This window comes from Echiichthys vipera (genome assembly GCF_963691815.1).
Source record: "Echiichthys vipera genome assembly, chromosome: 18".
Taxonomy (NCBI): Eukaryota; Metazoa; Chordata; class Actinopteri; order Perciformes; family Trachinidae; genus Echiichthys; species Echiichthys vipera.
This window is the reverse complement of record NC_139843.1, coordinates 10,433,209-10,460,210: the sequence shown is the minus strand read 5'-3', so window position 1 is coordinate 10,460,210 and position 27,002 is coordinate 10,433,209. Positions and strand designations below refer to the sequence as shown.

The 27,002-nt window shown below is 40.6% G+C and overlaps 1 protein-coding gene across 2 annotated transcripts in view; it reads left to right on the top strand.

The window, feature by feature from the left end:
- The window catches only part of LOC310960729 (adenosine kinase-like), a 108,862-nt gene extending 84,228 nt beyond the window's left edge, over positions 1 to 24,634 (top strand). For both annotated transcript variants that reach the window (XM_083932507.1, XM_083932508.1), the window contains exons 8-11: positions 11,493 to 11,528; positions 15,828 to 15,942; positions 23,955 to 24,041; positions 24,367 to 24,634. In XM_083932507.1, coding sequence (XP_083788633.1) covers positions 11,493 to 11,528; positions 15,828 to 15,942; positions 23,955 to 24,041; positions 24,367 to 24,491 — 363 coding nt within the window. In that variant the 3' untranslated portion in view covers positions 24,492 to 24,634. The remainder of the gene's footprint in view (positions 1 to 11,492; positions 11,529 to 15,827; positions 15,943 to 23,954; positions 24,042 to 24,366) is intronic.
- Positions 24,635 to 27,002: the final 2,368 nt, after the last annotated feature.

The following is a 27,002-nucleotide window of genomic DNA, read 5'->3' as shown; positions in this document are numbered from 1 at the left end:
ACAACTGGTGACAATGAGCTCATGATAAACAGTGTTTGGCTTTAAAGCAAGACTATTGAAATTTAGCTGAGGTTGCATTTCCACGAATGTCCTGATTCAGTTGATTTAATTACATCAGTTGTTCCCTGGTCTGGCTACTGTTCACAGTCCACACATACACCATATCCTCTTAACATCCATTCAGTTCATTTAAGTTGATCCATTCCACCTATCAGGACCCTCTTGTGACAAGGAGCCAGTGCTAAGTTCTGTGTTGCCCTTTTGCTACATAAAATATAATCTACTGCTGCTAAAATGTCACAAGTACAACTTAAGACTCAAAGATAAATGAAACAAGAACTATTTGTGACATTTATAAAGCAATTTACATACAATTCATCAAATTAGCAAAACTGCTCCAAGATTTTGTTATTGGGCCAAGGTCCAAGATGCAATCTGGACAGGTGAGACCGAAGATGTATAGTTTCTGCTGTAAATATTGCAGCCGGAGAGTACAATTAAGGCTTAAAGCCAACTTTGAAAAATCAATAAAAGCACTGCATTAGCAGTTACAACTATCTCAGCTTATTCAGACTACAAAATAATATATATAAAAACATGTTTTTCAATTGATTACATCATCAGGCGTTCTGACTGAGAGACTAGAAGAAGCCCCCAGAAGCAACACTTGGCTGTGCAGTAATTTTGGCTCCATGGCCACAAGGTATAAGTCACTTCATCCACTAGACCAAAACACACAACAGCACAATCATTAAAAAAGAATGATTACTACATTTTTCTCAGCACCATAAACACTCCAAAATGGCTATTTGGATTCACCATCACAATTTTTGTGAAAATGTGAAAGTCTCTAGAAGAGTTGTATCAGTGAATTATTTTTCAACAATTCATCCGTGCGGGAGCCAGCAGGAAATCAGCAGGTTCAGCCAGAGAACAAATCTGATGCTTATGCATTAGAGGAAGCCTGAAAAACGTTTTCAGTGTATATGCCCAGTGAGCAGCTTTCATTGGAGTGAATAGGTCACCACCTTGGAACACCTTATCCAGCCGTCCACGCCACCAGCAGGAAACAACTAACACGTCGCCTGCTGAGGTGTTTACTTGTTTTATTGTTGTGATGAAACAATTGAGCTGTTGGACATGCTAAAATGTAGTGTAGCACGTACAGTAGCACAAGTATTGAAGTCAGCAAACTGTCTCAAGAATATCATTTATCCACAGCAATATCTACTTTAGTTTACTGTCACATTATTAGTATTGGCATCTAAAAGCTATCGGTCTTCCCAAGTGAGGCTTAAGTTACTGTGTTATTTCTTTTTCAAAAGTTACACAGCCTCACTTTAAAGGGTCACAAGGCGAAAAGGTTGCGAACCACTACTCGATCAAGTGAAGTGTCGCTACAAGAGACTGCTACAATGAAACCATCACTCTTTTCCTGTGTGTATAGAGTCAGAGATATGGTTCAGTACAGAAGAAGAATGATGATCTCTCTGACATTCTTCTGTTTTTCCTGGCCTGTCTGTTTGCGAGTCATGGTACTTTGGGAGCCAGCATGGCTCCACCAGAGGAGTCCCACTAACCACTGTAATTGTGCCGTGCTGAAGCCGCCTTCCCCAACCCTGGGATTGAACCATGAAATATTCGGAAATGCCGGGGTTAAGAAAGGTTTTTTTTGGCAGTACAGCGTGAAATGCAAGACCATAGAGCATCTTTAACAAGGAGGCGAATAGAAAGCCAGCCAGCCTGCCAGTCGGGCAGCCAGGGCACACAGTGGAGTCCTCTGAAGGAGAATAATTATGGATGTAAGAGGAGATATTGCGCTGGGAGCAGATCAATAGTGCCCACATTCTGCTGGTGCTGAGGCCAGTGTATTTCTGTCACAGCAGGAGAGAGTGCAGGATATCAGCTTGTTGCTGGAGGGACACGCAGAAGTTTGGACTTCGTCGGGCTTCCCAGATATCCTTAACCCCCCCCCCCACACACACACACACACACACACACACACACACATACACACACACACCCCACACCCCCAATCGCTGCTGCTTGGAGTTTGGCTGGTTGCCCCCCCTTCCAATCCTCTTATCCACACATAGTTGGCGGGAGCACTAGCCTTTGTCCACTCATGATTGTATTCCCACAGTCCAGGCTATACAGTCATGTTTTCCAGTGTCATTTGGAGGACTCCCCCTATTCTCCTCATGGTAAGAGAAATCTGCATAAGAGCTGACAAAGACATAATCAACAAGTATAATAGACCCCCCCCCCCCCCCCCCCCGTAATACCAAATTAATTTTCCTCCTACCATGGATAATAAAACCTATGAGCGTATTATAGAAATGTTGCTTAGCTCAATGTGCTCGTTGCTCCCACTTGAACTGAATGAAACAATTGTTTTTTCTGATTTATTGTGGCTTTTTTGATTGCATCATACAAGCATTTCCTTCCAGAACAGCCATGGGGTTATTTCGCTCTCCCTGCAACATCCATCACATGTTAGCTGTGTGCATAAATGTGAAATGATTTAGTCTTCTTGTTGCAGGGCCCCTACCCTCCATGTAGCTTTTCATCTGGCAAATAGCCATCTTATGCCATCAACACATTGGACATCATCTCAATTTTTGTATGGCCAATTTATTCAGACAAAGCTCTCAAGTCCCTTGTGCACACAAATGGTTTGAATTATTCTGAGAGCTTTTTTCCTCCCTGGGTTTTTTCATTGTCTGAAGCATGCAAGTCCCTCCAGAGCAGATCTTTGTTTCTCATTAAGGGGTAAATAGAGCAGGCCAAATGCTCGTATGTTTATTATACACAGGAGAGCTTGGTCACTGTTCTTAACAGTTCATTGCAGAAAAAAAGCAGTTTGCTCTCTTGACCTTTTGTTTGCAGCGCCAGCAACCAAATGTCTGTTGAATTTACTGGATAATAAGCTGCAGAAACTGATGGACTGTGATGAATTTGGGTTCAGCCTCATCAAAAGATTTTATAGGAGACTTGTCAACAAAGTCTGCTTTTATCCAGAGTGAAAAATAAATGTATAGTCAGTTTCAGGCAATAGAAAATCTGCAAAGCTATCAAATATGCATGCAAAACAGAGAGAAAATAGACAATAATCATACTGGATGACAGAAACATGACAGCAAAATTGCACATTGAAAGAAGCCATTTACAGCAACCACAAACTAGGTTATAAAATATGTATTCCTCTATAATTCTAAATATTTGTGACTAAATAAATAAGCAAACCAGAAGTTAGACCACCTTTTATCTGCAAATTAATATTCGTTCACTAATCTGGTTCATCAGGACTGTGTGGGTGTGTTTTGATCAGACATGACTATCTTGCAACATGAGCAAGCAACTCAAGTGTCGTGGATTCTGATTGTTACTTTCTGATGGAAAAACCTGCTATCTCCTTTTTTCCAAAACAAAAATACCACTTTTTTTTTTTTAATTTTGAGTGGCTGTGGCTCAGGAAGTTGAGCAGGTTGATTGCAGGTTCGGCGGTTCGCTCCTCCTGTCCGCATGTTGAAGTGTCCTTGAGGAAGACATTCAATCCCAAATTGCTCCTGATGGTTGGCCAGCACCTTGCATAATAACTTGCTGTCATCGGTGTGTGTGAATGAGTGCATGAGAGGCTAAATTGTAGGGGCTAAAGTGCTTTGGATAAAAGCTCTATATAACTGTGGTCCATCTCCTATTTACCATTCATGTGCAATAACAAGTATTGTGATAACTTTAGCAGACTGTATTCAGAAAACTCCACAGGTGCGAAATGTTGCTACCTTGCTGTTGCACCCAAACACATTATTTATTTCAGTTACAATTTGTATTATTAGGATATTATTAGGATACTAGGAGCTTTCAATCCCTGTGCGATGGTGATAATTGATAGTGATCAATTCCCACAGTGAGGTATTTTTTGTTTTGCATGAATCAAGTTCGCAATTCAGTTGCTTTCATGGCTAGGCTAATCTAACTGTCTATCAGGTGGACCTTGACTAAACAAACTGTCAGACAATGAATAAAACTTACTGAAGCAAAAGTAAGTCTTCACATGGGAACAAAATTTGTTCTAGCAGCTCATTCTCAAGTAAGTTATTCAGGTAAATCTCTAATTGCATGTGTTTGATTACCTTTTGACTCCAGTGCAAATTAAAACTATCAAAAGTAATCAGTCATTAAATTCTAAAATCAGCTGGCAATTAAAGTGGAAAGAGAGTAACAAGAACTAGTCAAAAGCTGCTGCATTAGCGCTGCTTGTTGAGCAGGCCCATTCAACCACCATCTCTATTTTCTCCAGTTTCATTCCTTGAGAGATAGCTAGTCTCTGGTAGTCTGACGTTGTGCGCTGACCCCTTGTTAGAGCCCAAAGGTGAGATGTGTGATAGAGGCCCTCAGTGCTGATAAGGGCATCAGACTGATAACTAACTCCCCCCCAGCACAAAGCTGCTACTGCCGCTGCCATAGCTTCCATTAGCCCCATCAGACCGGCTGAATGCCTGCCTCTTCCCTCCTGCTCTATCTGAGGTTACATCCTGCTCTGAGCCACTTATGCAAACCATGCTTTCCCATGCTGAGATTGCTATCAGCGGAGATATTTGTGTACTGCACATGTTTCCGATTGTTTAACCTTTGGACCTGTGCTGTAGATGCTGCTGTCACCCCTATGAGCTTGCTAAGAGACCTCTCTCCCTCCCTTGAAGGCAGACTGAGATAGAGGGGAACAGAGGCTATTGCTAGAGGTGTGTAATGGACTGGCAGGAAAGGGCACTGTTGAAATTTGTCACATGAAAGCTTAGGTCAACCACACAGTTGGTTTCAAGTTTTGAGAAATCTCATAAAAAATGAATTTAAAGGGGAATTTTCAACCAAATAATGATGATAATGAATTTAAAGGTCACTAAATATCTCATTTTAAAGTTCATATTTATATTTTGAGTGTCTACTATAACATGTTTACATGCTTTAATGTAAATGTCTGAAACACTCCATTTTAGCGCCGATCCCTTTAAGACTCCCTCCTGAAAAAGTCCAGTCTGCTCTGATTGGTCAGTATCTTAAGCATCTGTGCTCTCTCCATCTCTGCACTTTGCCATTGCAGCCGGGGAATGACTGTAACAGCACTGGAGCGGCACTTTCTACCTATATACAGTATAGTTGGGACATCACCACTTTACAGAAGTCCTGACAGCTCGTTTAAAGACACAGTTTATGAATACAGGCTGTGTGCTTCTCTCTGTGGATTGAGCGTTTTGATACTTTAACAGTTTTTATAGAGCACCTCGACCTGCTTTATAATAAAAAAGACATAGAAATCTCACTTTTACAATAAAGGAGCTTTAATATAGGTGATGGACTGACCTGATTCTTCAATGGTTGCTCTGAATCGACTACCATACTTTAAAAAAACACATTTAGACACGACACAAAATATTCTGAAGACCGTGTTTTCAAAATGCAGAGCTACTTCAGCCGTGAAACATATTTAGTTTTAATGTATGCTTCCTATAAGTGTGCATCATACAGCTGCAGTAGTTGGGAAACGATATACAAAAATAAACATGATGTGAATAAATACAGAATCGGTATCAGATCAACAGATACTCCATTTGAATGGATTTGGATTGGGGGATGAAAAACATGACAATGGGAACATTCCCATTTCTAAACAGAAGTGACATTGCAGTTTATAACAGAGCATTATATAATGAACATATCCTGAGGCGAGCAGAGAGATTTGACGGAAGTTGAAAATGAATACCATCTTATGCAGAATGTATTGCAGATGTAAATGCTTTATCTCGTAACAATACACCATCTGGTGAACAGTGAGCGAAATCAAAGTAGAGGGGGAAACAATGGAATTATTTATAAATAAATACAAATCTCAATCACCAGCAGGTGTTTTTTTGTGCTTCTTCACATCTGTGCTTCAGGACATTAGAGAAACTGTGATATAAAGAAAAATTTAAGGTGATGCTTTTGGGAGTTGGAGAACCTAGTTTCACATCCGACAGAAGTGTCTGAGCATGGAAGATGTAAATAACAAAAACCCTGTACGATCACATGAAGGAAAATAAGTAGGTAGAGATGAAACATGCCAGTTAATGGCGCCGTAAAAACTAAAGTGAAATGCCATCAGTTGTTGTTGACTAAATTCCCAGTGGCAGTAAAAGCGACTCCTGCTTCTCTGGAATGTGTTGCTGTGTGTGTTTACCCTCATGTTTGTGGCATGTCATGCTTGAGCAGGGTTGCTGCATTCTCCTGGGAGCTACAGGAAGGCTCGGTACAGGTGATTTATTCCTCCTAATCTGCCCTGCACAGTAGCATGCGGCCGCCTTCCTTCCAACCAGCATGAGTGAGGCGCTATCAGCTTGCATGATCATATTAATAGGCACCTGCGGTCGTTATCGGCCCACATATCTTTGAGGTGGCAGCTTCCTGTTCGCAAGCACCTGGACTCGTGCTGGGGGCTGACGTCCTGATATCCAAGACGAGTCGTGTTTGTGACCCCAAGGCCAAGTCAAGGGCACTAACAATCCCCGCTGATGCCATCGCCTTGATTAGTTATTCATTCTCCACTCCCACCCACCACCCTGTAATGTAATGTTGTAATCTGGCTGGAAACGCTTGAGTTGAATGCCAGATGTTGTTTTTACTGGGCATTCATGGAAGCTGTCCGACTCGCCTCAGTAGTGTCTCTTACGATTACATGCAGGGAATGAGCAAAACATGGCACCTGCCATTGTTGTGCATATATATGTATATCTGTAAGTATTGATAATTGGCTGAGCTATTCGGGATGGCAATCACCCAGTCATGCTCAGTTTAGTTTGAAATGTTTCTATAGTAGATGATTTGTCAAATCCTGCTGTTCAGTCCAGACTTTATAATCTGTTCTCCTTTAGTCAGGATTTAACATTCATTTTATTGTGCAAGTGGCCCAGAAATGTACATGCTCCAGGTCAATTTTTACTCGCCCCTATACACTTTGTTTTACTTATTGAAATGTATATTTAATCATTTTCCCCCCGCTTTAATCACTTTCGCGAATGCCTCAGCGTTTATGTTTCCTAAAAGCCCCGGCAAGGCCCCCGGAGAACGTGTTCAATTCTTGAGTTGCTTGATTTAATAGCCCGACGTGAAATTTTGCTTGCCACTTAGCCTGGCTGCACGAGTTAGCATTCTGGTTTCGGGGGTAAAAAATGCTCTGGGCTGTTTGTATTTGTTTCAAAATCACAATCGTCTTGGGCGGAGCTAGAGCTCCACTGTAGACACAATTCTGATTTCTTTGAAATGAACATGTATTGAAATGCCCAGAAAGGCAGCATAAAACAAGGGTGTTGTTGTAAATAACTTGCCAGGGCTATACCCTCTTTTTTCACACACACACACACACACACACACACACACACAAACACACACACACACACACACACACACACACACACACACACACACACACACACACACACACACACACACACACACACACACACACACACACACACACACACACACACACAATGTCAAATACAATTCAATTTTTACCTCAGCATCAGCTTGGGCTAACACGATCAAGCAAATGCCTATTTTCTGAATGGCCTTGGGGAGTTATTCTTTTCAGCTTATCAACTTTTATTAACCTTAGAACTGATGTTTGCTCTTTGATTTAGATTCTTTGGGAAACCCTGAAATTGGATTTTTTTCCCCCCAAACTCTCACTCCTGCTGTGACATATGCTCAACAACTTGTTACACAGAGGAGTAAAAACTAAATGCTTGCTTTGGTTTGTTGCTGGGAATATTTTTATCACGACAGCTAATAACAACATCTAACATCTTTTGTGGCTCTTTAAGAGCATGCATTAAATGTAATGGTCAGTAAGAAATGTCTGTTATGAGATGCATAGTAATGAACTTGGCCATGGAGTTTGAAAAGTTTTTCATAAATATTTTTCTTTGATCAGTGATCAATGTTCCTGAATGTAGCATCACAGGAAAATGTAACGGTAAAGTTGGATTATTGTTATTATGTTATCGAGAGCCCTGAATGCACACTTTACTTGTCTGCTTATGGTAGGATATTATATTGATTGATTAAACCTTAACTTAAACATGGAGGAACTTAATCAGAGCTTTCTTTTACAATAATGTCTTGATTTCAGTACATAAAAAACAATACATGCATTCGAAGGTTACATCAACAAATTATACAAGAAACAGAACAAGGACATCAACATAAGGGACAACAACAAATTAAAGAAACATGCATTCACATGGCTGTGTGTCAGTCTGAAGGGTTTAAAATTGATTAAAAGGGATAAGCTTATCTAATTTTACACTCTTCTGCAGATTGTTCCACTTGTGAGGAGCATTTTAGAGCCACCTTCCCAATCTCAGTGCTCACTTGATGATCCTTAAGGACCAAATACTCTTGGGACCTGGTGCCGTGTGAAAATTAACTTTAGTTAAAACGACATGTAAGATACCCAGGTAGTTTTCCAAGAAGCGCTTAAATTATTGGAATATAGCTTCTCATTAACGACTGCCACCCAACTTTCTCATGAAGTAAACAACGACGCAGCCTTCCCCGGTTATGAACCTACGACTGAATGCGTATTGAGCAGTTTGGCTTCATTAAAAGAAAGAAAACAAAGTCTATACAGCATGGGTAACTTCACAGAGAATACCCACATAATGTGGTTGCAAAGACCAGGCCTGCTAGGCTCCTGTCGCATATAGTGTCAAGGAAAACAAAGTGTGAGGCTTTGAAAACTGCCCTTTGCATAAAGTGTGTATTTCCTCTTTCATTTTGCTTGGCAAGAAATTGTAGACTCCCGCCCCCCTGACTGGGCTCTGGATTATTAGCTTAAGCTCTCTAAAAATATCCCTTTGACTGTTTAAGCCTCTGACAGCAGCAACATCTCACACATTCTGATAGCTTTATACTAACTATGGCTGCAGAGGGCTAATGCACTCAGCCTGCCTTGTTATCATTTACCTTGTTTGCCTGGGGAGTAGAAGTCACGGGCCCCTGAAATCTGCAACAGCCCTCCTTCGGAATCGGGCTTGGGGCGGATCATCGAAAGGCGGGCATGCAATCGCAGCAATCTCTGAGCAAACGAGATGCTTTTTTGAGCATGAGAGGATTTTGCCCAGATGTCACTCGAAGCACTTGTCATTGTTGCGACAGCTGTGGAAGCACATGGACCGTCATTTGAAATTCATCTACCACAACATACCAAAACAGCACATGTGATATGTGAAACATACACAGCCTGAAACAAGATTTTAGAATATGCTGTAAGCCCCTTAAGAAATTCTTACTTTTATTGCCTATCATGTCAGTTTTATTGACTTGCCTGTGTAGTCCCAGTAATTGCATATTTACCCCCTTCCCCATACAGTATTTATCATACCAATGTATTAGCTTTGGCTGAGCTTATAGTACCAATATCATTGATGTTGGCATTCATATTAGCTCATAGAAATTAATAAATTCCTAAAAGGGATTAGACTCTACATGTGGCTCATAGACATCGCTTCAATTATCTTTTCTTCTAACACCCACACTCTCTAAAGGCTTTTCTCACAAATATTATAGCTGCAAGCTAGAGAGAGACCGAGGTGGAGATAGAGGCATGTGCTGCTCGACAGCATCATGGTTATTCCAGCCGTCATTTATATGTCTCTTTTGAATGCTGTCAGATGAAATATCACTGTTTTGACAAGATTTTTTCCAAGCTGCTCATGTTCCTGCTTGATGCCTCAAGGAGAAAAGTCCTGAGGAGAAAAGTCAATATGTGGATGTAAACAGATAAAAGCAAATGTGAGACCCATGCCTTTAATAGACTGAGAAGAATGAAGGGGGGAGGAAGTAAAAAGACTAGTCACCTTGACTCATTGTAAACTGCATCTTGACTACAGCGGCTAATTGACTAGCCTCTTTGCCCCTGTGTGTGTTGAAGGAGTGGAGGGGGGGGTGATGAATTGACATATTGCTGGCGCTGTGATGTTGATCCAAGGCAGAGAGCCATGAGGCTTTCCTCCAGGGACCAGTAACCTCATTGTTCCATGTCATCTCTTCCCCTTCTGTTTGAGGACCAGGTTGTCAACCTCTCCCCAAGGTCACGCAAATACCAGCCCCCCTTCCGCAGATAATTGGATTGTTTAGAATCATAGCAGCAACTTATTGCCCCGTCTGGGGTCAAAAGTGAATTTAGTGCACGAGGTTGTCTCCCATGATTTGTGGCATCGTTCTGAACCGACAAGCAACAGCTTCTGTCACCAGTTCAAGAATCATAACAGAGGTTTTGCACATTTTGGACTACAAATCACTGATTGGATGTCACTACTTTCCATATTGTAAACCAAGCTGTTGTGTTTTTTAATGTGTTTCCCTGTCATTTGAATCAATTCATCTCTACATAATGTGAGAAATCAATTAGCAGACCCTCAAACTTCCAAGAAACACTTGGACATTTTTACATTTATTATTTTTGCTGAACATTTTCAAATGCATGATGGATAGTTTTGTTTTGTTTTATATGTTCCTACTATTCCAGGCTTCCGTTGATCAGGAAAATGTTTTACTTTTTATTGGAACTGTTCATTTGTGTCTTTTGGATGTATTTTTTTCCGGGCAGCCGTCTGTTTCCGTTGTTATACATGAAAAACAAAATTAACACTCTTGAAACTCTTGAGGTGTGTAATCTGGTAAATCCAGTCAATTAAACTGTAATGCAAAGCAACAGCATGCCTTAACATGCATTACAAAAAATGCAGACAAGTTTCGGAGTCTTTCAATAGTCTGCTAAAATATATTTTTTATTGTATGGAAATGAATGGAAACTGATGGCTACCTGAAACAGTAGGAGACAGCATGAATTTGGATAAGACAGCTTGAGCAAGTTTCAAGAGCGACCGTCCGGTTCTCATGCCATACTTAAATTAATGGAAACCAATGGGTTCTTGAAATGTGAAAGACATATCTCAAAATCTAAAACTTGGCATATATCTGAAAAGTTAACCATCAATGTGAAGTTTACATGGTTTGTAGCTAAGGAGCAAAAAACTGGAATAAACAATTGAAAGTGTACCTGCTAGGGGACTTAAGAAACATGGTGGGTGTTGGATACCTGCAGTGGTGGGGATTCCCACATACCAGCACATATTCTTGGTTTCAATGGCGGTTTCATGGCTGGAGGCTGACGTCGTGTTACCTCATGCTGCCATCATAAGATGAGACAAAGTGGGGCAATAGATTAAATGGGTGGGCTGCATGCCTATTAAATCAGGGGTTGGCAGAGCGACACTAACTCAGGTGAGGTTACTTATTCTCAAGTGACATGGCCGCACATGTGAGGAGCTGTGGCAAGCGAGATGTCTTTAGCTCATGTCTGGAGTGTGACATCCTCCTCTGTTTGTGACTCTGTAATTAACTGCTCATTTTTGTGTGTGTGTGTGTGTATGTGTTTTCTTTTCTAGGAGGCGGACACATTTGCCAAAGAGCTGGGCTTTGAGGTGAGTTGACCGGCAATTGCACACTAAACAGATCCTAAAGGTTTATTTTTGCTGATAATGAAGTTCTTTTTGGACAGTGATTGATGTGCTATTATACTCTCCAGGCCTTGCAGCAGTTGCTATGGAAACCTGGCAGTCGTCATGGTTTCTTTGTTCAGCCAGCTCTCTGTTATGACGCACTCTGCTAGGTCTGCACCCAACATCGCCTACAGATGTTATTTATTGAATTTTGAAAAGCCTCTTGGGAAGCTGAGAAGTTGGGCATGGTTTCAAGCCTCTCTCTGCAGGCTCGGGGCTCATCAGGTTGCCTGGTTAAAAAGCCTCCTCATTATCGTCATTGCACTCAGGGATGATACTGTATGTCTTCCCTTCACTGCTATGGCATTGCACCACACTGGAACACACTGTAGTCTTTAATAACCAAATTACAGCCACCTGTGGTTTTAGATTATGGAAAGGAAAATTACAGTGCTTGTTTTACCCATAGAATGTGCTTTAAAGTGGGGCTGACTCTTACGTGTAAAATGAATGTTCCCTTGGTCTATTTTCTGCTTGTGTTTTGCATATTCCTGCCGCTGCTTTTTAAATGTGTATTCAAAAACACAAATAGCCTGTGTGTGTGTGTGTGTGTGTGTGTGTGTGTGTGTGTGTGTGTGTGTGTGTGTGTGTGTGTGTGTGTGTGTGTGTGTGTGTGTGTGTGTGTGTGTGTGTGTGTGTGTGTGTGTGTGTGTGTGTGTGTGTGTGTGTGTGTGTGTGTGTGTGTGTGTGTGTGTGTGTGTGTGTGTGTGTGTGTGTGTGTGTGTTTCAGATGGGCTCAGGTATTTTAAGTGCCTTCTCTCTTTCAAAGGTAGAGCTGCCTTGGGTATGGCTCTGCACTGTGTGAATAATTGTCATCCAGAATCACTAACGGTGTGATCAACGTGACTGGAATAGAAATGCAATCCTGATGGCAGTGACAGGTTTAAGAGAGGAGAAGGGATGAAGGCAGGAAAAAGAAGAAGGGGGGGGGGGGGGGGGGGCTTCGCATGAAGAAAAAAACACAAAGGGCAAAGTATAGACTCTCCTAGTAGTTACAATTCTTTGACATTTTCTGTGTCAACCTGATTTGCCAGAACACTCTGAAAAATTGCATTTGGATGAATGTGATTTCTCAGATAACATCGGTGGTGTGTACTGTACTTACTGCATTTCTGGATGGTTGCAATTCAAAGAGGTTTTTCACAGTTTCTTTTTTCTCATCACTTTCCAATGACAATTTTATTTGCCCCCATACTGTAGCTGTGCACCGACATGTCGTCAATATCAATATATGCCAGTTTCCAGAAATTTGTTTAAAGCATGAAAACAGATGCGTGGTTGAACCAGGATTATTCACACATACACAGTACACTTATAATATGAGTACAAAATAACTCTGGGCGAATCAGTATGATTGGTATGATAAGGATATTTTTCCAACCCAAAATATATATGGGGCCAAAGTTACATATATGTAAAATCACATACAATAAACAGAAATAGTAGTTTGCCAAAAGATTTTCAGACTATTCAGCTCAGTTGTCATGGAGATTTTTAAAGGGTGGTCTCTTTCGTCGCATCTGACCATCCGACTGCAACCTGTTATCATGTGACCAAAATTCAAACCGTCTCCATGAGAACTGAGCAAAGTCCACCCTCTGAGGAAGGCAGAAAGATGTGTCTGAAAGCTTTAGAACATTTCCAGTAAGTGGATCTTTCAATCAATCAAATTCATCGACGCCGTCAAGCAGAATCATCACGTCTGTTTTTTGTTTTTTTTCATCAATCGATGCTATTGGTTACCATTTATGTGTGTCTTTTACACATTTTAACCAGTGAAAAGTATTAACCAGAGCTCATGACTGAATCTTGTAACTCCACTGGATCTGGATCCACAAACTGTCTGCAAAACCTCATAACTCCATCCCGTGTCCATCTAAAATACAGTGACAAGGCCATTTCGTTTGACTTCGTCTGAGGTCAGTGGCACAATAAAATGTTTAAAAATTAGCCTTTTATTTCATTTTGTAAAAAGTAACATTTGGGACATACAAGGTTATATAAAAAAATCAATCAACTGACCTCCATTAGAATCTATCCAAGAAAATTCTACTTTACCAACTACAGTAAGTCTTTCTGTCGTCATTTTTGAGGAGTTTTGTAAAATGATATGGCAATTTAACCATATCATCTATAATCCGAATCTACTTTAAGACGATAAACTTAATGCTGTTGTAGGAAAGAAACTTAATTTCTGTAACTTATTAAAGTTATTCTGTTAAATTTACAATAAACAACCCAGTGTACAGAGGTATGTCTCTGTATGCAGTTAGTCCTTTAAAGCCGGTGAGGTTAATTTAAATTCAGTAAAAGTCTAGCAAATTGGCCAGTAGGTCACCTTTGATGGATAATATAGATGGATATTGTTGTAGTTGCTGCCCAGTTGTCAATATCTGACATTTTAATGTATTCTGAAACATTGTTGTCATCACATTATGGATGACTCACAAATGACAGCAGCATTTGTTCAGTGTAAATACAAGATAAAGAGCTTGTCCTCTGCAAAATAGCAATCAGTAGATCTTAACGCAGTCGCCTGATTGTGATCTGTTTCCTTTAAATGCTCAAAGAACTATCTACATCGCAGCTCTGATTGAATCTTTCCCTGGCAGTGTTTGTCAAACAGCCTGCAGTGGAGCTGATCACTTTCTCACTGGCTTCAACACAGCAAACACAATTCAACACCCTTGTGAAGCTTTTATATTTCCCGCTATGTTGATTTATGTCTGATCAATTGCCGCACAATCGTAAATTTTGTCGGCAGTAAACTAAATTGACCATATCATTCGTCAATTAATTTGTTTTTACACTCATGGTGTTATTTTTCTGCATTCTTTTGCCGTAGGAACTTGTCAGGTAAGTGTTTCTGCCAGGCAAAACAGAGGGAGTTGTGTGTGTGTGTGTGTGTGTGTGTGTGTGTGTGTGTGTGTGTGTGTGTGTGTGTGTGTGTGTGTGTGTGTGTGTGTGTGTGTGTGTGTGTGTGTGTGTGTGTGTGTGTGTGTGTGTGTGTGTGTGTGTGTGTGTGTGTGTGTGTGTGTGTGTGTGTGTGTGTGTGTGTGTGTGTGTGTGTGTGTGTGTGTGTGTGTGTGTGTGTGTGTGTGTGTGTGTGTGTGTGGCTTGCCCTGCTCAACAGCCATGATGGTTACCCTATCACCTCTGATCCTTAGAACCTTCTAGCTCCTAAACCTGAGTAGAGCGCCTTTTATGTCGGCGAACATAAAACCAAAGGGTGACAATGTGCCGAAGCCTTGTGCGGTTTTGCATTCAGTGTCTGGAGGAGTGCTTGTGGTTACATCCAGTCACAGTGACAAATTGCCTTTTTTTTTCACCATCCCCTGCTAACAGCCTCTGTATTAACCTCACCATTAGCACTTACTTAGAGTGTTACACCCATTTTTCCTCAGCCCAGGGTCTCCCTGGACCTCTCAGGGCTGATTAAAGGACATTTGGGAGGCATTTAGAGGTGTAAAAGCTCATTGGTTTGAGTGAGCCAGTGTGGCTGTTGGTATTGGGTTGGAGCCTATCTCTCTCCCTGATTACTCCCGTAACCGCGGTATTTGCTCGCCCTTAAGGTGCTTGAGTGTTAGCTTTAGACACAGATGCTAGAGGCGTCTACGACCCTTAATGCTAGCTCCTCAGTGTACTGTATTATGGAACGGCAGAGTCCACCCCATTGCGAGACAGCGATAAAGACATTCCACCTGCTCATAGTACATCATGATGAGTTAATAATAAAGTAGCACTGACAGGTGTGGGTTTTTTTATCCCTCTCATGATCAAAGGCAAGCACTCCGGAGAGTTCTGTCGTCTCCAGGCGAGAATATCCATTCTGTGCAGATGCTGAGGAGAGATGGCCTGTTTCAGGAAGAGAATGATACAGTACACGCACCACCTATCCCTTCAGCTCAGAAGTAGCTTTATCTGACAACAGCATATCTTCACACGCTTATTTTCATCTCACTTAGGGAATATGACATTCTAATATTTTACAGTTCTCCTGTAACTGCATGGAAACTTCATTGAGCGCTCCTATTGATCTTTTTCGGAGCGGTTTCATAGCCCATCTGGTTTCATTATCACTTGATCCGCCTGCCAGGATTGGAAAAATCTGACCCCTCTCAGTCACAGTTGTGATCTTTGATTAACTCCCCAGAAATTGCTCTTCAAGATGCATTCATTCAACTTTACATATTTACCTCGTGGTTTGGTGTTTTTTTACAGACAGATGACATTGCAGAGATCGCAAAGAAGGCTCAAAACCTCCCCAAGGAGAATACGAAGAGGCAACGGGTGGTGGTCTTCACCCAGGGCAAGGACGACACCGTGGCAACTGTTGGTAGGCCATTTTATTTTCTGTTTTGGTCTGTTTATCTGCACATATTTCCACCACATGCGCATATTTCAAGTACCACTTGAAACCATCCCAACTTTGGCCCCTTTTTGGACATCTTTACCCTTCACTTAAACCTCATATCTCAAAGCTGCAGAACGCAGCCTTAAATAGATGGTAGATAGCTGACTGAAGAGAGCAGAATGCTATCAGTAATTTCTTTGAAGTTAACCTGAAATATTGACACCAGATGTGAAAAAAAGAACGCTTGCACTACATTCTGTCATTTCAGGGCATAAAAGAAGTGTGGGGGATGTAGAGAGCATGCATTGATTTGTGAAGTACTTCTAACTTTGTCTTGGACAGACTCCAGGCCAGTCCTCAGCAATTTTTAATGCTTCGACTCTTACATCCTGCCTTTTTTTTCTTCCTGCAAAAATGCTGGCAAAGTGACCTTGAGGACAACGCTGGCCCTCAAATCAATCCAATTTCCTTTGATTTGCGGCATATTTTTTTAGTGGGACATTAAAGGCAGTGTCATCATAACTAAGCAGGGGTTGCAGGTTTAAGCGGTGTGGGGCGAGACGATAGTTATCCGATTACTGCTGTGAGCCTTTGTCTTTGTTTGGAGCCATAGGGTGTCTCTCCTCGTTGCCCTTGCAGTTCAGAGTAGTTGTGCACAGGAAGCAATGGCCTCAGGTAAAGACTTCAACATATCACTCATCACTGGGGACTGCAGAGAAACACAGCTACAGCACGGTTGTAAGCACTGCCCTTCACATGTGTCCATTGTCCTCAATTTCATACTGCTGGCAAGAGTATTTACAAGCTTAAAGGTCTCATATTGTAAAAAGGGAGATGTCCACTTCTTTTTTTAAATCATAAAGCAGGTTGAGGTGTTATATAAATACTTGCTAAATGCTCAATCCACAGAGAAATGCACACAGCCCTTATTAAACAGGCCGACAGGACTTATGTACAACTATATTATATATATATATAGGTAGAAAGTGCTGATACAGGCATTCCCTGGCTGCAATGACTGTGTAGAAACACTGAGAGGACCCAGGATCACTGACCAATCAGAACAGACTAGAGTTTATTATTATTATTATTATTATTATTATTATTACAACAGGTATATTCAGACAGACAGTACAAGAAAAATAATGTGTTTATGAACATCAGAGCGTGTAAACATGTTCTAGTGGAAACCCAAAATACAAGTATAAACATGAAAACAAACATAATATGGGACCTCATAAGCTTTGAACCGTATTTCACAGATTTGTCTTTTCTGTATTTATATCTATATTGTATTTATAGTTTCTGTAAAGTGTGCTGCCATTTTGCCAAGGACTGTCAAGGCAAGGCATCTTTATTTATATAACGCATTTCATGGCAAGGCAACTCAATCTTCTTTACATAAAGAGAAAAAACATTTTTTAAAGCAGCATAAAAACAAAATACACGTATATACATATGTATACAAATTTATATAGAAGTTATATAGAAATTTATAGAAGCAGGAGCAAATAATGATTTAAAAAAGTAAAAAAAAAACATAGCTATAAGCACATAAAAAGAGAAATGTTTTAACCTGGATTTAAAAGTGCTCACATTTGGGGCTGGTTTCAGATCTGCTGGTAGTTTTTTCCAGTTGTATGCAGCATCACAGCTAAATACTGCTTCACCATGTCAGTAGATCTCAGAGCTCTACTTGGTTTATACTCTACTAACATGTCAAGAGACTTTATGGAAATCTTTCATATTTTTTTATATTAACAGTGAATAAAACAACTGTGTAATAAAGGGAACCCACAGAATGATTACCCAGTCCTCCTCAATTCTACAAAGGTTTATAATCTTTTAACACATTGTTTTGGCTTTACAGCCCGCAACTTTACAGTTTCGTTTCACGCTCATCAGTGTTGCCTACAGCTGCAGCAGGCCATTTTTTCAACGACTTAGAGACTAGCTGGTGAACACAGTGGATTTAGCAGCAAAAAAGCAAGATATTTCCCTCAGGAGTTGGTGGACAACAAAAACAGAGGGAGGAAGAATATTGGACTTTGTGCATCATGTGGAAATGTATCAATCATTTAGTCATCAATAAACTATAATACTGGGTTATCGCCCAGTCCTAATTAATAGCATGCATTTAATGAAGCAAATCTAATTTTCATTTTCATTAGAATTCCTGGAAGTAGACTTCCTGAAAATAAATCTTTAAGCAGGAGCTCGACGTTTCAAAAGAGCGAGAATCAATCCATCGTGCTGGAGGTGATGGATAATTCCAGCCGGCTTCTCTCATTGCTCCTGCATGAAGACAGAGCCGTGTGCCGCTGTGAACTTTATATAAAATACATGATGAATGCAAGTGGGATGAAAGACAATGTGTTTCAGATGTCATTTACAAAGGCAAACATGATAAATGTCATTGACTGTGCTATCATTGCAGTGGAGCAGTTACAGTAGTAGGTGCAGCACGGTCGGTGTGTGTGTCTGCGTGGGTGAACATCGCTATTCATGCCAGCCAAATAAATGTCAATGTAAAAAGAGAATTAAAGATTTTCATTTCCCAGAGGCGGCGCTCTAATAAACTTGATCTCTCATTTTGTTTGCAATTTGTCCTCCTGTCAGGATTTGATCATTTGCCAGCCCCTGCATGTCATGTTAAACCATTTTATAGTGATTAAGGGTGGGAGAATTTCTTCCCCCCGTGGTATAATTCTCCGAAAAAGAGATGTCAATTTGTTATTGTTCTTCTTTTCCTGCCCTTCATTTGGAGCCTTTCATCACACCACCGCTTCAATCATGCTCTTTTAAGAGCTGGGAGCAGGGGAAATGGTCCTTTATTTAGCTGCCACTGACACTGCTGAACTACTCTGGGCTTTTGCTTTTACGCCCATTAAAGCAGTAATTAAGATCATTGTGTCCTGAACCTTAACAGTGAGGTGGTCTAATAAACAATCATTCAGCAGGGGTTGCCGCTCTAATCGCTGATAAGGACTTGATAAAGCCTGACTCTGCTCCTCTGTGAATTTTAGGGCTCTCAAGGGGGCCAGGCAGGCAGATTTCAACTTTGAAAAAAAAAAAAAAAAGACCTGATCTATACATATTAATCACACGAGGTAGACTGAGGAGTGAATACTGGCTACAAGGCAAAAGGCTCTTTTCTTAATGCAGGTTTATTTCCCATTGAATGTTGCAGAATCTACTTGAAGAAATGTTAGCAGCCTGTTTAAAAAGCTGGATGTTAATGTTCTATACTTCATGAAAGACAAAATCAATTAACATTCTACTGCTATGAGAAAAACCTCCTCTCTTTTCCCTTGGCATCTCACGTGTTTTCTTTCATGTCTCCCTGAAAGGATATTGGTTAGCATGATCTTTTGCCGGTGGTTACGGTAATTACAGGCATATGTATTTTTTTTTTCTAACTCAATTGTGAACAAAGATGCTGGTTATGATAGAGAAACAGATTGAATGTCAACTTGCTCCTAACCTGTCGCGTTTGCCAAGAAAGCGGTAACGTTGTTTTCCTCTCCGAGGCTTTAGAGCTTGGCTGAAACGCAACAGGAAACGTTCCAGGAGAAGTATTCTCGGGGAAGTTTCTCACATAAAGATGTTGTACTTAAACTCTGAGTAGTTTAGCTCATGCCTTTTAGCTTAATAGTCATGTGTAATTCCCAGTCATTTAGCAGCTCAGGATTTCAAGTGATGTATTAATTGTTTTGCTTGTGCGGATGATCAACTGTGGCAGGATCAAAGTTAGCTTTAATGATGTGCCAACTATTTGATCTACCTGCTATCTGTCAAAGCAACAATAGTGAGTGTTGGAGCTCAACCAAATGGAGCATGTAATAATTTCAGAGTCAGAACAACCCCCCATATGCTCATTTTCCAATAAAGCCGAGGTCATCTTATTTGTCTGTACAGTTGCTTTTTTTAATAACAGGAGAGCATTTTCTCAGTCAGTGTTGTGCTGTGAATTGGCATTGTTAAAAAGAATAGCCAGTAATAAAGGACTTAATTGATACTCATTTCAAAGAGACGCCTGTTGAAAGAATTTCTTAAGTTTAATCACCACCATTCAAGAGTTGTAATGAGGGAATTATGAAGAGTGAATTAACAAAAGCACACAATTATAGCTTACTCGAAGCAAGTATTAAATTCCTTCTAGGCATTTCTCCGTTTCTTTTTTTCACCCTCTATTGCAGGTTACCTGTCAAAGCACAGCCATGCTACACTCCCACATATTCACCACCAACCCACTGCTTCACTCACTTTGTCAAACCAAGCTCTAGGAATGAGAATATGTTAATGTAGAGACGTACAGCAGAGTTTTATTGATTTAAAATAATGTTGCCAATCTCATTACAGTGAAATGTGAGATGAGTTCAGCAAAGTGATGTTTTAAGACAGTTCTTTAAGCCAGCAACAACAGGGTCTGAGTATTTTGGCTGGAGCTCTTTTTAGTCTGTTTTATTGCCATTTCCATGACAGATTTTTGCCAATGAGATCTTTGTTACAGGGAGCCGGGGAATTGTTGGACTGTAACTGGAGTTAACATGTCAGTCAAATTTAATAATTTGCATCAATGAGGTTATGCGAACTTTCCCCTAGCAGCAGAATGCAAACCTTTAACTTTAGCTGTGATGATGGGAGGGAGAGAAATACTGGAAGTCTATTGTGCCAAACTTCTGTAAATGCCATCAACAATTGTGAGCTGACCGGTGAAGAAAGAGTCTGTCTCTTAGGTGCTGAAATTCAAATTCACATGTTCACATCTATGATTTACTTAATATTTAAAGTATTTCTACAAACATCACAGTACTTTGAGCTGCACAGTAAATGTTCCCCATCTTAATTGTAAGCATGTTAACATATACTAATTTGCACTTAAATACAGCAGAGGCTCATGGGAATGTAATTCATTACAGTGTGAGTCATAAACCAAAGTGCTGAAAAAAATAAAGATTTTGACCTGATGATGGCGCAAATCCTATAGCACTTCATCCAGTAGTAGTTGACGTATTTCAGTTTTGACCAAAGTCGATGACCAACCAACACCCCAATTGCAATCATTCAGCTGTTTAAATGGACACCAAAGCATACAATCAGGGTATAACATAACATGAATCTAGCAGAAATAGATGTTTATTGAGAACATTTGGTGGATTCCGTCTTTGTTTGTCTTTTCACACACTTGATGGAGAAACTCATTGTTTTGAACCTTACAACAATCCTCAAATCACTAAAGGTTCCCAACAAAAAAAGGTTTTATCAGCCGCAGATCAGTTTTGTTTTGCTATCGCCATGTTTCTGTCCTTGTAACTCCCATGGGGGACAAACGGGCAGAAAGAGTATATTTCTTTAAGCCAGAGAGGAACTATGGAATTCAGCATTTACATGGTTATTAGGTGCTAATATTTCAAAATTGGTTCTCAGAGGTTTACACCACCCCTCTTAACCCTGTTGATAATTCATTCAGGTCGGATCAGGCCAGTGTCTTCCGATTAAGGTGGTTACATGAGACATTTTTATTCTGACTGGGCTATTATTCTAATTATTAGTGGAATGTGTTTTATGTGACTTGTGGCTTATAAAGTTGATCTGTATGTTGATTATTAAAGTGGCTGTGAATGCTAAAATTGGCAAAAATGTTCTAGTTTTATTATAAACATTTAGAAAATGGGAATGATGGCGATTTCCTAGAAGGACCAGCCAAGTGAAATAAAAGGAATATATATATCTATCTATATACTGTATATATATAGATAGATATATTGGCAAAATAGCTAATAAAATACAGAGGAACTAAAGATGCCCAAGGCATGTTGGAGTGCAATCAAAAGACAATCAAGTTGATTGAGACAACATAGCAGTGTAGTCAAGTCTAACATCTGGATATAGTGTTAGCGTTATCACAGATAAGTCTCATGTCAGAGTTTAAATGGCTGCGAACTGTCTTTCTAATAAGACGTCACTTCTCCGGTGCCACCCACACTGGAGAGGCTAGATGTTCTTTTAAACTACCCTGAATATGTTTACACAGTTATTTCTATCTGATTGTTCAGTTAATAATCAGTATAATCTGTGCAGCAGCTTCAAATTTGAAAACATCCGGTAGAGCTGGGATGTGCATCGCATGAGCACAACCACATCAAAGTTTCTTAGAATAAGTGACATAACTGTTATTTATTATGGGCACATTTTCTGTCGCGGTTAATCGTTTCAAGAGGGAGGAGAATTCTCAAGCTTCATCCATGGTATTAATTAAGCGGAGTCGTTATGCTACTAATTAGCCTTATCCTAAAAGGATTCTTGTCTTATTGTAATTTATTATCAAAGGGACAATAGACCCTTTTTCACGGCAGACATTTTGACTAGTCATACTAGGAAAAACAGGTAAAACTAATTTTGTTAACGATGGCTGCGTTCCATCTAGTGAGAGTGGAAGTGAGCCGCCATGCACAATACTAGCCTAGAAGCAGATAACTTATGTTATTAAGGTTATCAATTACACCTCTCCTTTTCCTGCTATGACAAGTCAAAATGTCTGCTGTGAAAAAGGTCTCCGCTCCTGCCGGTATATAACAGTCATTTCTCAGGTGTTGAGCATATGTACGGCTGCAGGTTGTGAAGCTGTTGCCCTGTAGGACAAGAGCAGAAATGTATTCAAAAACCCATAGTCCTGGGGGGGTGTCTTATCTGTTCTTCTGTCAGCCATTGTTAGATTTGCAGGGAGCCTCATTAAACAACTTTTTTTCCCTCATGTTCTACTTCCAGCCCTTTTTTTCTCAATAAGAGGTCTGTCAGCCCTCTTGTGTTCCTTTTATCCACATGTCAGTCTTTTGTCTCCTGCACCTTTTTGAAGGCTCATGTCGGCACCAGAGCCCTCAGATTGTTTGAAGATTGTGTGTGTGGTTTAGATTGTTCTGACATAAGTTGCTGATTTAATGTCACTCTACACCTCAAGACTTTGTCATCTGGTCGATTTTTGTTTCTTTTTTTCCCCCCTCTCCTTTAAACTGGAAGTCCCTTTGAAGTGCACATGCTACTGATAATTGAAGCAATATAATCCACTGAAGATAATAAAGAGAACCTCATTTAATGGATCCAGTTTTGAACTGGAACGACTTACACCAACTGTTATGGCATTGTTTTTAATTTATGAGAGCACTCCCCTACAGCTTTAGAAATGTTGGGATTTGTTGTATTTGATCATCTGTTTCTATTGGATTAACCTTATTATTACCTTGGGCTCTGGGAACTTGTGATGGTCATAATTCGAAAGATTTACCCAAAACATAAACAAAAGATTAACAAGGCTTAGAGTCTACAGCCGTGCTGAGCTAAAGGCTAGCATGCTAACAGTCTCACTGTGACAATGCTGACATGCTGCTGTTTAGCCGGTTTAAAGTTCCCATAGTCCGCTTATTATCAGGTTTATACTTGTATTTGGGTTTCTACCAGAACATGTTTACATGCTTTAATGTTCAAGAAACATTCCTTTTCTAATACTGTCTGAATATACCTGTATTCACCCTCCGTCTGAAGTGCTCCATTTTAGCACCTGTCTCTTTAAGCCTCCCTCCTGAAAAAGCCCAATTTGCTTTGATTGGTCAACCTTTCCTGGTCTCCCATATGTGCGCCAACCAAGGCATGGAAAAGAGGTTGAGACATCACCTCCGACACCTCGTAATCTGATACATTACTGTACCGTAAATAATGAAATAATGAATAAATGAGAAAAGAGGCAATGGCCGCGGGGAATCAACCATGCGAGAGCCTGACGACCAAAATTTCTGGTGTGCCTAGTTTGCATGTTGTGCTTAAGTGAAACAACCAACTGTCTCCAATTATAACAAAGCCTTGCTGTGAAATGACCTATGAATTTTTTTTTTTAAATATCAAGTACAATCACATAAATAACAAGCCAAAACTATGAAAAAAAAAATATGCACTGGTGTTCAGCTTTAATTAACAGCCCTCTTGTGCCTTGACCACAGGTGAGAAGGTGACCATGTTCCCCGTGTTGGACATCGACCAGAACGATATTGTGGACACTAACGGAGCAGGAGACGCCTTTGTGGGAGGTACGGCATTAAAAAAATCATCCGCTTCACAGCTTGATTTCTGTGTACAATCCCAATTAACCTTTGATACGGGCCAACTATGTAAGGTAGTAATGCCTCCAGATTATATGAGCGTGACATTTAGCCTGCTGCTTTGACTCTGTATGAGCTGATCATAGCACCACATAAACCAGTCATCATTTTGGTCCTGTTGAGGATGAAACAGCATTGTCACTTTACACAGAAACCATTAGCACCCGGCTCACATTAATGATAACTGTTTCCCCAAACATTTTCGGAGGTGATTGAGGCTTACAGGTTGACCTCTGCTTTTCTGTCTACCCAGGATTCCTCTCAGCGTTGGTCCAAGAGCACGCGTTGGAGGAGTGCATCCGGGCCGGACACTACTCTGCCAACGTCATCATCAGACGGGTCGGATGCACTTTCCCAGAGAAGCCAAACTTTCACTGATGCATCCAAGCACTCCACATATCTCTTTTCCCACAAGATACTTGTATATGTATGCTTCAGGATTGTATGTACATTTTTTCTATTTACAGTGACTGCACTGGACTAAGTGCTGCAGTTTTCATATATCGCCTCAAGCTCGGAAAATCAACTCAGATGTTTTAATACAGTTCAATCAATGTACTAGTATCACATATTGGAATAAAATTGGTATGTTTAAAGGAGCATTCCACTGAAAATCTATCTTTTGAGTATCAATAACTGAACGCTTGTAGGCCTGGAAGGTGCCAAAATGTATCACCACATCTGAAACTTTAACAACACTTGTCCACCATTGATCTTTACACTCTGCATGTTTAAAACACTCAGGCTCTTCACAACAGAGCTACTGTAAACACTCCCAGTACCCAGTACCACCTCCTCATAGCTCTGAAGCTTTGCTGGAAGTAAAGTATTTGTTGATTTATTTGTGAAACTACGACAGTTTGGATCATATTGTAAGAAATGGCTCAGTGTCGGAGCAGTGCATTATCCTGCCAGATAGGTTTAGAAATATTTCAATGGCTCTGCAAAGATTATTTGCTCATGAAAGAGAGCAGCTGTAGTCCTCTTCAATCCATAGACGTTACAGTCCATCCTAGTGTGACCGAGAGACACGGCCAACTAAGCGTCCATTGAAACTTCTCAAACCATTCCTGCTGCATGATCCACGTCTTTGCTGTTGATTCTCATGTTGAATGTTCTCCAAAGAATTTTGACAATAAATTGCTTCTTATGCTCCTTCTATTGAAGCTTCTGAGCCATGAGCAGGCAATAGCTTGTATTTAGTAGTGTAAACCCTGAATCCTATGCTTCACGGAGCAGAAAACTACAAACTTTTTAATTCCTTCTTTCAAGCCTGCAGGGGGAGTTTGTTGTGATACTACGTAATATAAAATATAGCACATTTTCAGTTGAGTTTTCCTTTAATATGTAGCTGTCATGCTTCAGCATTTAGTGATGAGGCATCTTTATGGGTGGTTTTCCAGTGTCACAAAACTGCACAGGATATATTTTGTTGCCATACAAATAAAATACTATCAAATTCATCCCACCAAGATACTCCTATACCAACGTAAGATTTTTTTAAAAAGTTTCTCTAAATATACCCGAAAACAAAATGCAACTACAACAGAGTTTGTGCATTTCCCCATTATTTAATCAGCCAGAGGCTCCCTCATGCTAATCACTTTTGGACAGCTCAACACCCTCCATTACGGAGGACTAGAAGGGGGGGGGGACCAGGACCAGCCTGGTGTCCTGGCTCCGCACCGGCACCCCCACTCATGCTTGTTGGGTCCTAACTGGACTCTCGGGTTCTGGAGCTGCACTGCAGGGCTGCAGGAGATCATTTTTCTCAGTTAAAGGATTAGTGGTTGGTCTTCGTGGCGATCATTAGAGGGACCTGAAAATTAGGCTGATCCTTCGTACCCAGCTGTGCTGTCGCTGGGGGTTGGAGATGAGGATCAGAGGGAGGCCCCTCCCCTCCCACCCCCCTCCCACTGAGTGTGGGCCAGCAGAAGTGTTGGGCAGTGTCTCAAGTGTTTTGTGGAAAACAATTCAACCCTCATCTGTTCTCCAAAGAAGTGTGATTGAGAATAACATTTTTTGTTCCCCTACAACAACCTGTTACATCATATTTCTTTTATTTTCTCTGAACGTGGCAGGAGGAATCCACTTTTACACTCCCTGTGCATGAGCTCTCTTTTCTCTAATGAGGCATAGTTTATGCATTTATGCTAATCGGGGGCATCTAGGTGAAAACATTCTCCAGCCAAAATGTTATTAACAACTTTGAGACACTTTTTTTCATCAGCATTTTTTAAGGTTTCACACAGATGCGCTTTGAAAAGGACCACATTTCTGATTGGGCAAGATCACACTCCATGGCAGCTGGTTCATTTGCTTCTCAAGATGACAGATGGCAAAACACAAACACAAAAAGAGGGAGCCATGATCAAGTAATGAGAATGCCTGCCACAATAAGGAAACTACTAAACAGACTTCTCTTACTTTTCATGGTTAACTTTTGCTTTGCTTAATGAATGCAAGAGGTTGAAAAACAAACATTAAATCTGTGTGTTTAGTTTTTACAATACTATGCTATCTGGTTTGTAAGCTGCGAGCCCAAGGCATTTTGAAAATGTTAAATGCCAATTTTATTGTGTTGCAGCAATGTGCAAAAGCTATTTTCATTTACTGTTTTGAGTTAAATATGCTGTTAATGACTTTGAAGCAGGGAGAGGGAAAACTTGTCTTTGTGTTGTTTGCTTACAAAAGTGAGTTCACGACCACAATATATTTTTCTGAATGCAGGCAAAGGAGTAACTGGGGCCCTGGCCAGTGTTTTGCCCCGCAGATGGGCAGCAGTGTTTGTGAACACCAGTGTGGCAGTTGGCAGGGATTGAAGAGGGGGATGGGCAGATTGCAATGGCACATGCTCCAATTCAAATTATCCCTGGACCCATGCAGCAG